General features: G+C 41.1%; 1 protein-coding gene across 6 annotated transcripts in view; it reads left to right on the top strand.

Moving 5' to 3' along the window:
• Nucleotides 1–16,689, top strand: part of CGNL1 (cingulin like 1) — a 152,963-nt gene that overhangs the window by 43,718 nt on the left and 92,556 nt on the right. For 5 of the 6 annotated variants that reach the window (XM_070500868.1, XM_070500876.1, XM_070500886.1 and 2 more), the window contains 3 exons: nt 9,979–11,583; nt 12,377–12,471; nt 14,006–14,111. In XM_070500868.1, the coding sequence (XP_070356969.1) occupies nt 9,994–11,583; nt 12,377–12,471; nt 14,006–14,111 (1,791 nt within the window). In that variant the 5' untranslated portion in view covers nt 9,979–9,993. Of the gene's footprint in view, nt 1–6,694; nt 6,815–9,978; nt 11,584–12,376; nt 12,472–14,005; nt 14,112–16,689 lie in introns of all 6 variants that reach the window. The other variant, XM_070500873.1, reaches the window with a different exon arrangement.

Here is a 16,689-nt window from a genome sequence, read left to right as displayed (position 1 = left end):
CAGGAATCGGTTTCCCACAGTTCTGGAGGCTGGAAGTCCAAGATCAAGGCGCCAGCAGGGGGCATTCTTCTGAGGACCTCTTCCAGGTTCATAGCCGGCGCCTTCTCGCTGTGTGCTCACATGGGGGAAGGGACTAGGGAGCTCTGTGGAGTCTCTTTTATAAGAACACTGGTCCCATTCACAATGACTCCACCCTCATGACCTAACCACCTTCCAGAGCCTCAGCCTCCTAATACCATCATCTTTGGGGGTGAGGAGTTCAACATATGAATCTTGCGAGGACACAAACATTCTTACCATAGCAACTTCCAAATATAATCTGAGACTCTTGTACTAACGAGCCCAGCTGTGTGGAGCTGTGAAACCAGGGAGACTCGGGCAGAAGACGAAGAGCAGAATGTGAAGTTAGGGATGGCATGGGAGGGCTTTAGGAAAGGAGAAAGGGAGCCGAGGACCTCAAAAATGCTCAGAAGATCTGAAAGAACCCTCCGTTCTTCATTTACCTAAGTAACTGGTGAGAACAAGATATAACATGTTCGGCATGACTTTGGGGTCTGGGACAGTCCCCCTTCCCCTGTTGCCCACCCAAGAGTTCATCAGACTACTGGTGTCATCAAACTTGGGTGGTACAGACAACCTGAATTTACACATGTGGGAGTCTGCTAGGTTTCTATTTTAGAGGGTTTATTTTAATTTCATTTTTTGATATTGTGGGTGACTACACAGTGTTATTTTCTGTTTAACAGTCACGCTATATGATACTCAGTAGGTTTCTGTGGACAAATCCTGGTGCCTGTCATTTATAGCATAGTCTTTCTGGATCCCCTACAAACAACTGGCGGATCCATTGATGAGACTTGCTTGGCTTGTGAATTGATGCCCGCAGGGAGGAGTAAGTCTGCTTGCTGCCAGCTCTCTCCAGGTCGCTCTGGTTTGGCAGTCATATGGCCAAGGTTGCTCAGGATGCTGACTCCTTCAGTCTTTTCTCTGATGAAGACAAAGATGGACAAGCTTCCCTGGTTTGATCTTGTTTTGAGTGACCAAGAAGAGGGACTTTGCAGAAGGCATAACATATATTCCAGGGGAGGATATTTAGCTTTGGGACTCACTTTGCAGAAATCCTCTTTGAGGAGTTTAGGGACTCGGGCTTGCTACAGCTGGCATTGTTGAAATTCCCCAGTGTCGCTTTACTCCCCTTCAGAGATGCTTGATAACCCCAGGGCCTATTTTCTACTTTTGGAACACATATCTTGTGAGCGTGGCGCCTGGAGGCAGGAAGAAAAGCCGCAATGATGCTGACGATCAGATTCTGGTGTTTTAAACATATTCCAGCCAGAGGTAGTGGTGTGCCTACAGGATGGGCATATGGGATTTGTATGGAAAATCTTGACTTGAAAAAAAATTGTTCGAATTTTAAAAGGGGAGTCAAAGAGCTGTGCGTTTATGTGATTTATTAGTTCATTCATTCCTGTATTCATTCAGCACCTGCTATGTGCAGGATGCTGTTCTGGATGCTGGGAAAATGGCAAAGAGGAAGGCCCCCTTGAGGAGTGACACTTCCACTGAGATCTGACAGACAGGAAGCTGCCTTGCTGGCCTGCCAATGCAGAGGGACATAGAGATGCAGGTTGGTCCACGTCCACAGCTGTCCGATGCCCATGTCAGCCTAACTGTACCAGAGACCGTGGGAGGCCGAAAAATGAAAACGTGGTCCCTGTTCAAGAAAGGGCTCAGGTCTTAGAGACAGAAGGTCTGGGTCTAAATCCTGGTGCTGCCTCCGAGCCTGGTGTGAGACCTTGGGGACATTACCAGCCCTCAGAATTGACACCTCTCTAAAGGGGGAGGAAATAGAATCCCTTACTGGGGAGGGGTTTCGAGGATCTGACCAGACATTATGATATAAAGGAAGCGCTCCTCACTTGCCTGGCACCGTGGGGGGATGACGTGCATGTCTGACTCAGAATCAGTTGAAAAAACCTAAAATGTAGTTGTTGGGCCAAAACTGATCTATGAAAGAGCTTGTGCTGAACTGAGTAGAACTGACTGTGTACTAGAATGCCAGAGACGGCAGAGATTGCTGGAGTTGGTGAGCCTGGGAGAAAGAGCAGGATTTTTGTAGCTGAAAGGAGATAGTGTTTTACTGGAGAAAAAAATGTTGAAAGTAAAGGTTGTAGAAACTGTGTAAGGACAGAAGCTTCTCTTGCTGGGTACCTTCCTCTTGGTGGCCTGATAGCATTGTGTTAATGTCAGTAACGTGAATGTGAGCATAAGGTATGAACTGAGTCTGAAGAGCTTTTCAGTGTTGAGGAGGATTCTGAAGCTAGAGTTGGGCTTAGAGGGAAAACGCACCAACCTTGTATGGACGCGTTTGGGCTTAGGCTCCTTATGGGAAACTACAGCACAAATGTCATAGGTCTCTTATTTCTGGTTAAGATCTTTTCTGTGTACCTGGCAACATAAAAACATTCATTTATTTAGCCAACAATTATTTATTAAATTTCCACGGTGGACACAGCACTGTACTTTAGATTCTCAGCCCTCTGGTTTCTTAATTAGTTAATAAATTATTTCAGGATGTTGGTGGTTAATGCTGTTTGGTTAACCAGTGGAGTTTTTAGCTTCGGCCTCAAAGTATTTAAAAACATTTTATGATCAAAGTCAGCTTTCTTATGGCCATAAATGCCACATTGGAATTTTTTTCATTTGTTATATCCTGTTGTTTCATTTAGCATTCAATATGTGATTTGATTTTCCCAATTACTTTATGAAGTCATTATTAATAATCTGACTTCAGAGGTAGGAGAACACTCAGAGAAGTTAAAGAACTTGTCCAGAGTCAGGATTTGAGCTGAGTCAAATGGTAGACATAGTCCGTGCCCCTGCACCTGGATGTTAGGCTCCGTTACTCATCTTCAGAATTGCAGACTTCTATAGCTTAGCTCTGCATCGGCGGGAGAACTTTTAGAAATCATTTCAGGGCTCAGAGGTGAGAAAGGATGAATAACATATCTTAAACATTTTAGGGACATGAATTCTATGTTTTTTCAGAGACCATGAGGAATATAAGATAACCAATCACTGAATTTTAAAATTAAACTTGGCGATATAAGAACACCATACACTAAGTGGTAATACTTTTGCTAATCAGGTAAGAAAAGAGGATTGGGATCAGAACCAACAGAAATGGAGCAGAGACTGATGTGGTGGGAGACCCTTCATGGGGAAAGGAAGGGAGTGGACTTCCAGAGGTGTGGGGAGGGTCCCAGGAGGTCCAGCGTGACACCCACGCTCCATTCTCATGTGGTCAGATTAGTTAGTCCCATGAGCCCTGGTCTTCGTGATCCTCCAGGATCTCCAGCCCTAGTAGAAGAGGACCTTCTTGCAGGCTTTTCTTTTCCCTTTTGCCACTCTCCTTTTTGTGCAAGCTGGGTGGGTTTAGGGGGAAGCTGCAGCACTCAATATTAAAGATTTAATTTTTTCCACAAACATAGAAAAATTTTGGTCATCATGCTCATTTAAAGAGATTCAAACCATACTGAACTGTGTAAAGTAGACAGCAACTCTGCTGTCATTCTGAAACCTCCAAGTTTATTTTTGAACTTGTTTTCCCAGGGAGTTCGGAAGGCTTGACTGTGTGAGACATTTCCTTTGAAATCTTAAGTTTGGTCAGTTTCCTGTGTTAGTGCTACAGCACAGAGAGATAGATAGGGAGAAAGAAAGGAGAAAGCAAGCAAGCAAATAAAGCTCAGTTTAGGTAAGGCTACCTCTTTCTGTCGTGTTTGGGACTACGTGGAAAAACCAGTACGCGTTTTGCTAATCTTGGGTTTTCCAAACTCTAATTTTTTACTTTTATCTAGTTGAGGTTTCAATGTGGATATCCCACACAAAATTCATGTCTTCCCACCAGACTTACAAGCAAGTCCTTAGGAGTAAAGTTTTGTCCACTCTTTAGAAGTTATAACTGGTATGTATCCTCAGACTGGCAATGGCTTCTCTCGGAACCAGCCAACCACCAAATCCCATTTGGCAGAAATTACTCTTTGGTTTGTGGCTCCCTTCTGATTTCCTGGAATTAAGATGAAGACTGCGCTGAGGCTCATTAGCTCCCCACCCCTCCTTTAGGTGTTCTTTGAAATGACTTGGATGATAAAACAGAATTTTTCATTCTAAGTCTGTGTACATGGAGTCCCTCCCCTGTGCCAGGTGCTGTGCTGGGTGCTTGGCCCAGCCTGGCCTGGCCACCGGGGACTGTTGTCCTCGGGACGGAGGGCAGACTTGCCTGGCTGCATATCCGTGGTAGCCATGAGGGCCTCTGCAATGGCTGCTGACTATGCTTCCAGGTCTTGGAGGTGCCACAGGGATTAGAGTGGTGAGGCCGGGAATGTGTGGCCCAGCATTGTGACTAATCTCTGTGCTCAGCTGATAACATGTGATGGCCCAGAGAGAGGAAATGTTTCTATCTGGCATAGGTTCATAGTTCTTCCAAGTGCTAAGCTCTTTGTTCTTACTCATAAACATACTCATTGATCTCGCTAACTAAAGCAATTATCATCATTTAGCGATCTTTTCCAAAAGCATTATTTCCACTCCAAAACACCACTTTCATTTGCCAAGTGCCACAATGTTACATCCTGGCAATTGGTCAGCATTTACTGCAAAATTATGTAAGCCCTTGGTTGGACTTAGTCCCCGACTGAGCAAGTGTGGCTGTGGAGCGCAGTAGGATCGTGACGTGGCCTGGTGTCTGACCACAGAGAATAGCCGTCCTTAAATCCATTCATTAATTCAGTGTTTACACTGTGATTGAGAAGGAAATCCATATTTGCTTAAGACAGTGTCCAGCTGAGAAATGTCTTTCTGTGAAAATATTGGATTGAGGTTTGTTGTCAAGGAAATGTAAATTGTGAACGTTTCATGAAATTCAAATATGCGGATTAATTTGCTAACAGGGAGCTAAGATTGTAATAAACCAAGTGGCCTTATTCAAAGATTGAAATGTAATTAGTGTTGACTGTAGTAGCAGCAACTAATGAAAAGGACTATGAAACCCTAGAAAAGGATTTTATTAATAAATATTAGAAGAAATATTTTCATAGAAAAGTCAGAGTCAGCAGAAGAAGAGATTATGGGTGAGTAAAGTGACCTCATTTAGTAAATACCATTTTAAAAAAGCATCACGGTGGATAAATTTGTACAGAAGCACTTCTGTTAAAAAAATATTTGTTATAAACTCTAATGAATACACAAACTTTGAGAGATCCAGAATAAAACATGGCCAGCGCTGCTTGGAAACAAGGGATCAAGACACATCTGGTCCTTTTGGTCTTGGCCTTCATGCTTTGGCCTTCATCACTTTAAGGCACATTTGCTGTTCTTGTGCTGGTCTCAAAGTGTTTCACGAATATTATTAGCCTCGTCAAGCTAGATAAGCTAGTTAGCTCCTGTTCCAAATCTCACTCAAAAGATAGTAAAGGAATGAAAATTAAACCCACAAAGACAAAGAATGGCAACGGAGACTTGGCGGAGGAGCGCTCTGAAGCAAATGGAGGCGTAATATTGAAGTAGTGCAGGGACGGCTGCGTCAGCCTGAAGGCCGGCAATATAGAAATGAAGTAATTTGCCTGCAGAACTGCTGAGAGGCTCAGATGGAAGGCACGGGTTACTGCGGAAGGCAGGGTGAGGAGCCAGCATAGAGGGCATGATTTAAGAGCCTTGAGAACTAGAGCAGTTAGACTTCCAGGGTCTCCTCTGCACCCTGGATATCTGAGCACCCATCTGCCCGTGCCCCCGTCCCCACCCCAGCAGCAGACTGGGGTCTGTTCTCTGGAGAAATTGAACTGGAATAAAGTTGGAAGGGGGTGTGGGTGACTGAAAACAGGGGAATCAAATAAGAGCGGGGCCTCCATGCTGTCCCCTGCGCTGCCCCATGATGCCACCATTCAGTGGATTGCAGGATTCTTTTCTTGAGAAATTGAACAGCTTCAGAAAAAAATGCCCCCAGATACTGAAATGTGTGGGTCCCCAGTGGAAAGCTTGGTGTGCCCTCCCCCCCCCGCCCCCCATTTCTTGAAGTTCACCAGCTATTAACTCCTCTCCACATATACAGAGCTTTCAATCTCCTTTTAGTATTTCACTCTTAAATCTTTAAATAGGATCAGGCAGCCAAGGATCCAAGTCATGTTAGGAAAGCCTTCAACATGAAAGGGACCAGAACAAACAGGAAAAGAGAAACTTTGCGATGCTGCAGACAGCAGGGGAAACATTTTTTTAAAAAAAAAGTTATAGTCCTCAGAAAGAGAGACAAGCTATTTCATGTCTAAAATAAGAATAACATTTATGAAAGAGAAACAACTAGAGAACAAGGAAGAGATATTGGAAATTACAAATTAAATACTTGAATTTTTTTTAAAAAGTTGAGGCTGTCTCTTAAAAAGTAGAACAAAGAAGACAGAGTTGAAAAGTAGATGAGAAAAGAAATATGAAAAACTGGAATCTGGTCTAATAGATTCAACCTTACTAATATATTAGATGCAAAAACCAAGAGCAAAATAAAATGGTTCTCCAAACATTATCACAGAAATAACACAAGAACATTTCATAGAACTAAAGACATGAATTTCCAAATTGAAGGAATATGTTGTGTCCATGTTTTATAAAAGTGCCTGATTTTGAGTTTGTCATTGTGAAATTTCAGAATACCAGGGACAAAGAGAACGTCCTGAAAATGTTCAGAGAAAAATAAACAGGACATATACAGAGGAAAGGATATCATAATAGCATCAGAATTCTTAACAGCATCCCTGGAAGCTAGAAGGTAATGGACTGATACTTTAAAAAATCTGAGGGAAGATGATTTTTAACCTAGATTCTAAATCCAGCTAGACTACCAACCAAAAGTAAGCCGAGAAGAAAGACATTTTTCAAAATACAAGGACTCAAAAATTTTAGTCTTTTGGACTTTGCTTAAAATTGGTCTGAAGTGTGCTCCTTCAGATTGATTGGGTGAACCAAGAAAGATGAAGACATGAAACTTGGGAAACAGTATAGACAAAAGGAAGAGAGCAGGTAGACCCTAATATAGGGTGGGAGGATGGAAGACTACAGAATGGAGGTTACCAGGGAAAAATCACCAAATTATCTATTTTGATCATCTGGAAATTAATACTGATAAGCATCTAACAGATGTGATGTAGCTGATGAAACAATTTAAGGATAGGTATCTAGAAAACAAGACAAGTAAAAATAGCAATCAATTATTAACTCTAGAAAAGTTAAAAGTTTTGTAAGAAAGGAAAGATGACCATAGTCTGTAATTTTGGCCCTTTAGTGGACAATATTTATGTAGTCATAATAATATAAACAATTGGCTCTTGATTTTATTATTGGGAAACTAGTAGAATGAGAAATTCATATGTATGATATGTCATCTACCATATGTAAAACTGACAAGAAATTGCAGCTAGGCATGTTGCTTAGCAACATGGAAAGTACTAGAAGAAATAACTAATATTTGCAGTTGGTTTCCTCTGGGGAATGTGACCCGGATTGGGGATGGGTTGCTGGAGAGTACAGGTTTTTATTCTATCTTGTCTTACTTTGACTAAAAATTAAATTATTTAAAAATGTTAGTATAACTCTGATAAAACTGAAGGTAGACATAATGAAATAATTGGAATTGGTGAGATGATGATGAATATTGCGGATAAATGTACCTCTCCAAGTTGTTCCTATCTGTAAAATGGGAGGCGATGATATCTAATATGTTTTACATTTAAAAGAATAATCAAGCAAAACTGACAGCACCATGCTAGTAGTAGGAGACGAATGGATCCAGAAAGACCCAAGACAAATCAGAAAGACAAAATAAGTAAGGATGTGCTCTAGCTGACCTAAATAACTGGTCAGGTTGTATGGATGTATTTTGAATGCCGTGCCTTAAAATAGAGACTACATCCAGCACCCATTAAACGTTGACAAAAATTATCCATATATTTGCTGACAAAAGAAATCTAAATACGTTTAAAAAGAAATAATAGAGACTTCATTTTTTGACTACAAGTAGAAATTAACAACAGATAGAAATACAGATCCTCCAAGCCAAAACAACACAAAAAATATAATGGATATGAAAAAACTTTCTCAAAAACAACTCTTCGGTCAAAGACAAAATCAAAACCACAAATTGAAACTATCTAAAAAATAATAATAGAAACATTACTGTGGTGGAAACTATTGGCTGCCTTCCCAATATCCATTCTCTTCTCTCTTTTACTAGCAGAATATTGGTTTTGTTGAGAGTGTCAATGACTAGCTAAAAAACTCTACTTCCCAATTCTCACCAATAAAGTGTATGAGATTACTGGGGCTTCCAGGAAAGCTCCTTTATAAAGAAGGTTGACCATCAGCTGGCCTAATAAGTCTTTGGCATATGTGATGCTAGATGAGCCATCTTGTAATTATAAGGTGTCTAATACATGCTAAAGGTAGATGAATATAAAGATACAAGAGGTGTTCCTCAAAGATATCCTGGGATTCATTCCAGCACTGGACTTCCTACCTCTGGGGAAAACATACCCTAACTCTTAAAGTTGCTATTTTGGGTCTCTTGAATAGTAGGAACCAACACAATTCCTAACTGACACAGTCACATATCACAATTCATGGGATATAATTAAAGAGTGAAAAGCAACAAGTGAAGCATGCAAGTTAAGAAATTGGAAACAGAACAACAAAATAAAACAGAGGAAAGCACAAGGAAATAAGAAAGATCAAACTAAAACTCAATGTTAGAAAACTTTAAAAAATGATTGATAAAGCTAAGAGCTGATTCTTCAGGGGAACAACAATTTAAAAAAATGGACATGTAGTTTTACCTGTATAATCAAGAAATAGGTGAAGAAAGCACAAATGAAAATTAGGTAGAAATTAGAGGAGATGAAATGATTTATACCGTGCAAAATTCTGTGCAAATAAAATTTGAAAATGTGGATTGAATAGAGGATTTTCTTGGATAATAAAATGCTACCAGATTGATCCCAAAATAGAAAGAAAACTCAAAAAAGCCCCTAACAGTGAAGGAAATGAGACAGTTTATCTGTGACCAATTGTTGCGGCTCTCCTGCATCTGCTTTGCTGTTGGAGTTTTTTAGAGTGATAGAAGTGAATTTCTGGTGAGAGAACCTCAGAGTGTGGGAGGGGGATGGGTGTCTGCCTGGGGACCTGTGTGCAGTCTCTGACAAGGGTGGCCACACCCCAGAAAGGCAGAGGCAATGATTCTTAACATTAGGACCCATCACAAAATAAAGAGCCCCAGGTCTTCAGTTTTTTATAACATTTTTTCAGATCAATATGTTACTTGAACTGTTCTGGTAAGAAAAAATGATTGAAAATTATTTTTAATCATTTACTGCCAGTCTCACAACCAATTCCTTAAAATGTTTTGAACAGTATATCCGAAATAAATAATGATTAAGATTTCAAATCAGGATTGTGCATAAAAAAGGTTGAAAGGGTTGTTTAGACAGGAAAATTAACAGTATAGAAAAAAAGAAAAATGGTGAGCATCAGAATGCCTTAGCTCTTAATTATTTTCATGGAAAAGTCATTTGTTCTCAAATGCTGGTAACTGGAACATTCTATTGGTTAAAAATAAATAGGATAAAGTGTGAGGTAACCAACTAAGGAAAAAACAAAGCAACCAGAACAGCCATCGGCTATAAATAGAATAATGAAATTATGCCAAAGGCTCAGGTCGTCCACCCTGAGGCCAGGGTTCAAGCCCAGTGTTGACAAACACCAGGGTCAAGAGGACTCTGGCATTCAGAGAGGCCTGTTTGGGCCAGCATTTGGTTCTGAAGTCTCCTTGCTGTTTAAAGTGTTTTGTTTTCTTTGAACTTTGAAGTTTCCCCTCATAATCTTCATTTAAACAGATGTAATTCTAACTTAATGTCCTCTTTTTGCTCCCTCTTTCCCTGGTAGCGGGAACAGTGAACCATGGAGCTGTATTTCGGTGAATATCAACACGTGCAGCAGGAATACGGCGTCCATCTGAGACTCGCAAGTGAGGAAACCAAAAAATCAAGGAATTCCCAGCACACTAAGGCAGGCTCCTATGGTGTCAGTATTCGGGTCCAGGGGATTGATGGCCACCCCTACATAGTCCTGAATAACACAGAGCGGTGTCTGGAAGGTGCATCTTTTTCTGAAAACGGGCCATCATTTTCATCTCCAATGATAAATAACCTGCCTCTGCATTCCAGCAATGGGTCTGTGGCAGAGGAGGACAGTGCCGAAGAACTGCAGTTCCCAGAAAACCCATATGCCCAACCCACAAGCCCAGTAAGAAACCCCAAACAACCCTCTCTCCTTGAGGGCAAGAATGGAGTTCTAGAACGCAAAGAGGGGCCAGTGAAGCCATCCCACATGCTGAACTTCCAGAGGCACCCAGAGCTTTTGCAGCCCTACAACCCTGAAAAGAATGAGTTGAACTTAGGAAATCACCAACCTTCAGAGAATAACTGGCTAAAAACCTTAACAGAAGAAGGTACCAACGATAAGAAGGCTTGGACTTGCTGTCCCAAACCAAGTGGTTCCCAGCCTACCAGCCCTGCTTTGGAAGACCTGGCGAAATCCAACGTGACAGCCATTCGTTTATGCAGCTCTGTGGTCATAGATGACCCCAAGAAGCAGACCTCAGTGTGTGTGAATCTTCAGAGCTGCACCAAGGAGGGGCCGGTAGAGGAGGCCCTTTCCCCTAGTGGGAGGCCCCTAACCGCCCACAGCCCACACATCCACCCCGAAGCCAAGAAAACCAGACCGGACGTGCTTCCCTTCCGGCGACAGGATTCAGCGGGACCAGTCTTGGATGGAGCTCGGTCTCGGAGATCCTCCTCGTCGTCCACAACTCCCACTTCGGCCAACTCTTTGTACAGATTTTTGCTGGATGATCAAGAATGCGCCATTCATGCTGACAATGTTAATCGTCATGAAAACAGAAGGTATATCCCCTTCCTGCCAGGAACGGGGCGGGATATCGATACGGGATCAATTCCTGGCGTGGATCAGTTAATTGAAAAATTTGACCAAAAACCTGGGCTGCAGAGAAGAGGAAGGTCTGGGAAGCGAAACAGAATCAATCCTGAGGACAGGAAGAGGTCCAGAAGTGTGGACAGCGCCTTTCCTTTTGGTCTCCAAGGGAACTCGGAGTACCTAACGGAATTTAGCAGGAACTTGGGCAAGTCCAGCGAGCATCTCCTCCGGCCGTCGCAGGTGTGCCCACAGAGGCCACCGGCTCCGGAGCACCGTGGGAAACAGGGCGCCGGCCGGGCCTTCGCCAGGCTGCAGGGAGCCCACCCCAGGCCTCCGCAGCAGAACAAAGATGGGAAAGTTCCAGAAAACAAAGTTGACCAGGGAAGTTTGACCGTGAGCGCATCCTCCCTCCCAGCACAGAATAAAAAGGAAGAGGAAATTAAAACAGCCACTGCTGTGCTGATGCTGCAGAATAATCGGGCACTAGCAACTTCGCCTGACTCTGGTGCCAAGAGGATTTCTGTGAAGGCATTTACTTCCGCCTCAAATACTCAGGTAATACTAGTATGAGCCTTTTAAAATTTTTTTTGGTTTTTCTAAATGATCTAAATCCTGCAGCGTCATGCTGCCAGAGGCTGTAGGAATACTCATCTTCCATCTTGAATCAGTAATTGCACACCCAGGTTTTTTAGAGTTTTCTTCCACAGGCTATGTCCTATTGCCAATTGTATGGTTTTCTAAATTAATTCAGATCCAACTGGATTCCCTTTGTGATTTTGTCTGTAAAGTAACTCTTCAAACACTATAGAGAGGCTCGATTTTTCTGTTTGTGTATATGTGAAATCTGAAAGTATGCAGAATTGGTTCAGTGCGTACGTTTGTGTAGATGTATCAATTTACCTCATGAAATTGAGCGACTGAGTTAGTTCCTGGCCTGAGAAATTAGGTTAATTCCAATTTAGGTTAATCCTAAAGTGATGGAGTTTATTTAAGTGGTACCTTTAGTGTTTGGGTAGTAAGAATAAAAAATAATGATAGTGATAAAAATGGTAATAAGGGTTGTTAAGTGCCAGGAACTATTTGTTATATATTATAGGATCACACCAGCCGTATGAAGGTAAGGCACCATTAACCTCAATCTACAGGTGAGAAAATTGAAGTGAGGAAAAGTTCAGTAAGTTGCCCAAGCTTACAAAGCTAATAAGCAGTGGAGCCAGCCGTTGTGAGGATCCTCACCTGAGGAATTGTTTTTAGAAAGTAGGACTGTGTTTGGAAGCTTCTGATTCGGGGTTTTGTCTTCTTCCGGGAAGCACGGTCCTGTAACCTAATAACAGACGTTATGTTCCAGGCCACTCCGGATCTGTTAAAAGGCCAGCAAGAGCTCACTCAACAAACCAATGAGGAGACGGCCAAGCAGATACTCTACAATTACCTCAAAGAAGGGTTAGTGATTTTCCTGAAAGGACCCAAATATGGTCATTTCTGGTGGGGGTCTTAATTTCCTTTTCTGAGACCTTGTGTCTTGCCCTCCCTGCTGCCCTGCGTGAGCCCTTTGAGGGTTAAGACTCAATGGCTGGGGTTTTCCTGGCAGCATTTGAGTCTAGGTTGGCGGGGAGGGGAGAGCAGGGGACGGGAGTGTAGGGAAGGACGCTGTACTTTAAAAACGAAAAATGAATATGTTTTTTAAGTGACTATTTACTGTTTCAAAAACACATTAAAAAATAGGAAGAGTGTCTACTAAGTTTAATTAAGTCTGCCATCACCTTGAGTTCCTCCGCGCACACAATCGTCATCAATCGTCCTTTGTTAGAAGTTACACATAAAAATACCTTCTCCCCTCCCCGGAGTTGACATTGGCCAGGAGCCCCTGCTCCCATTATTTTTAAGGCATGTGTGAGTCATTTAAAAGCAGCGCTTTCCACACACTTATCTTGGAGGTGAGTTTGAGTACTGTAATCTGGTTTTCAGTCCTTCGATACTAACTGCGCTGGAATTCTAAGTCAGGAATGTGAAGTTTCTGTTTCGGTTCTCTCAGCAGATATGATTAAAAAGAAAAAAAAAAGGCTTTACAGCCTAACATGACTGCGAGTCACTTGGCAAATGCTCATTGGTATCAAAACACTTCATATTTTTATATTATGCCTTACAATTGTTTGTCAGTAAGATAGAGCTGACAAGAGTCAGGTTCAAAGTATAAGATAGGGGCTCCTTTGGGGGGAAAAAAAAGTAGCTGAAGAGATTCTTCTAGTTAAGAACTAGTTACTAGTATCTCTCTGTGAAAGGTTTTACCATGTTAAGATTAAGGTAAAAGAACGTTTGGTTTTTAAAATTCTTTCTCTAAATTCTTTTATTTTTTTGTACCATGATTTATTGAGAAACTGGCGAGAGACTTTACGGGAGGTGCCTATTTCAGGAAACTTATTTAAATTTTTTTTCCTAATTGCCAGGTATTTGTGATAGAAGGTGTGGTAGAAGTTAGTACAACTTTATCTGGTCATTACCTGTGAAAGTCTAGGCAACGGGCTGCTGTGTTGACAATCTTAGCTTTGGGATTTATTTTTTTAGACATAGGTTTAGTGTGAGATTTAAAAGTAAAATGTGTGTGTCTGTGTCAGGTACACATCCAGGAGAAATTCCTTTTTGGAATGAATATAAGTCATTTGAATCAAACAACCAATTACTAAGTTTTCACTGGATGTTTTCTCCAAGCTTATTGAGAATGTGGTTATGTCTCCTTACATGTTTGAAAATGGGAGCCCCTGTCCCAAATTGAGTGGTAACAGATAACAGTTTATTTGAAGAAAAATACACCATCCATCCTGCTCTTCTCACACTGATTTTGTTTGCAGCCTGAATTAATTCATGCCTCTTGCAATTTATCTTCCTAAAGGGCTTGTTGTTTGTATGTCATGGCATAAAATATTCTGAGACCGAAGATTGCACCCCTCATTGTTTTCGTCTGCTGCCTCTTTTCCAGAAGCACCGATAATGATGATGCTACTAAAAGGAAAGTCAACCTGGTCTTTGAGAAAATCCAGACTTTAAAGTCTCGAGCAGCAGGGAGCACTCCAGGAAATAATCAAGTAAATTGAAATTTTGGGTTTTGCAGAGGGTTTTTAACATGGAACGTGGCAAAAAAATTTGCAGTTTCTTCGGTCTGTACGTTTGATTATAGCAGCAAGTGGGAAGTTTCCTGAGTAGTGGGCAGGACCTAAGATGGAAGGTCACGTTTTAAATATTAATAATTTGCACCCTGTCTTTTTTCAGAAAGGCTTTAAGATATTTTATTTAAAAAATACGTAAAATATAACAAGGTGAAACAAATAGGTAGTGAAATTTAGAAAGGGGAAATAGGAATAGGAAGAATGAAGTGGAGGAATGGATGGAGAACCCCAGCATTATTGTAGGCAACTTTGGAAGGTAAGTGCAAACAGGCTTGGGCCAAGCTCTGGAACTTCAGAGAAGAAGAAAGAGAGAATAAGAACAAGAGAATGAAGGACAGATTCCGGTAAAGCCTACCAGCATTAGTAGATGGGAAAGGAAGGAATGGAGTGGTACCAAATTCTTTTAAAAAAATCGCCTGTTTAATTTATTGTACTGAAATCGAGTTGGCACTTGGAGATTGTTTTGGTAAAGAAAGAGTCATCTCATGTTTGATGAACATCTGTTATATACCAGACACATCTTGTGCCCTGAAAGGAAGCAGCGTTTAAGGGAGTTCTTGCTGATGCATCTTCCCTTTCTCCTCCCTGGGGAATTCTGCCTGGGCAGGAAAGAGAAGATGCTCAGAGGCAGGTAACAGAAAGTTTTTCTGTAGCTTCTTTTTAACTTTGGAAACATATGTATAGAGGATGTTTTCAGACATCAATTACCCTCTTTGCCCTACGGCTCAGTATTCCTCTAGCACTCAGCTAATCCATGACTACTGCTCTGGCATTAAATAGAACAATTTATGTATATGTTAGATAATTTATATATATATATTATTATGTAATTTATATATTATATAATTTTTATAATTATTATAATTTATATATGTATTAGTATATATATTTATTAATATATACTAACTATATGCTACTGGGAAATCTTTAAATTATACACCTTGCTTATAGGCAAGCTTCAGGAGCTCAACATAGTTCTTAAAATTAGTTTAGGAACTTTTGCTAAAACTCTTAAATCTGAATTATCATTATGACTCTTGCTTTTCACTTACCTGCATATTCTTAGGGAGAGCATCTTCTTTGGTCTTGATGTTAAGATTGTCATTGTGGGTCACAGACGGGGGGAATCCATTCTGAACTGGGGAAGTCAGGATAGCCCTTCTGGAGTGAGTGACATTAATGGTGTCTCAAAAGATCATAGAATTCTTCGGGAGAAGAAGGGAAGGCAGGGTGTTCTAGGAAGAGGGAATGGCATGAACAGATATAAAATGTGAAAGGCGTGTGTTTGTCATGTTTAGGGGACCGGAGGTAATGTAGTGTAGCTGGAGTAGAGAGCCGGGATGTGGTGGGGGCGCGCCAGACAGGAAGGACCTCAGAAATCACAAGAAGAAGCTTGCCTTTCAGACTGAAGGTGATGCGCTACCATTGATGGACTTTAAACAGGAATATTTAGTGTTGGATTTGTAAAAATTCATTCGTTTTGTAGCTTTTGGAGAGAAGTAAGCATAGAAGAAGGGAGACCAGTTAAGAAGTTGCTGCTGAATCCAGTGAGAGATGATAAGATGAATTCAGGCTCTTAGACTTCTGGCTCTGATCACACTGCCGTGACTGCTTAATTGCCCATATTTTTCTACTCCCCTTCCCTCCCTCTTATTTTCTGAATCTGATTATTTCCTGGCAAAGGCTTTGGAGTTTTTATCTTTTTGGTGTCAGCTAAGTGATTTCCTGCGAGAGAATGTAAGAAGCTTCTCCAATAGTGGAAAACAGCAAAGCAGGCAGAGTTTTCATTTGGGAAAGAACACTCTACAATTTCCCTCATTGAGTTGGATTTAGATTTCTAAAATGGATTGTTCTCATTTTGCCTTAGAAAATTAGAAGTCCTTTGTTTTGTTGACTCTTGGGTTCTGGTCCCCTTCACAGGAGTAGGTGAGGAAGTACCTCATTCCAGGTTCATCACGCACAGCTCACACCTGGATTCAGGTGCATGAGAGCCAAGTCTCTGCCTTTTCTTGCTTTGATTCCTGCTTTTATCTCTTCCCCTCCCTTATTTGTAGTTTTCTAACCACTTTGCTGTAGGATTTTAGGCCTCATCCTGTTTTTATATCCATGGAAGAAAAAAAATGAGATGCATTAATATTCATACTCAGATCAAAGATGTATTTTCTAATAGATTGTTTAATCAATTCTCTCTTCATTATGTCTCTCTTCATTATGGAAATGTAGCGTCAAAAGAAAGCAATTTATTTAGCATACATTTATTTACTACTTGCATACAGGCATATGCAGAGAGTGAGGGAGAAACATCTCATTGGTGGTTATGGAACAATAATCCCCAATGTAATGAAATTTTTGTAACAGATGTGTGTACAAAGGGCCTTGGGAATGCAGAGATGTGGGCTTTGGGTATAACTTCATGCAACAGATGAATCTTCAAGAAATATCAATTTTTATGTTTTTATGTTATTTTTTTTTTTAAAGATTGGCACCCGAGCTAACA

Source organism: Equus asinus, chromosome 2, assembly GCF_041296235.1.
Source record: "Equus asinus isolate D_3611 breed Donkey chromosome 2, EquAss-T2T_v2, whole genome shotgun sequence".
NCBI classification, from domain to species: Eukaryota; Metazoa; Chordata; class Mammalia; order Perissodactyla; family Equidae; genus Equus; species Equus asinus.
Note: the sequence above shows the minus strand (reverse complement) of the source record. Positions and strands in the feature narration are given on the sequence as shown.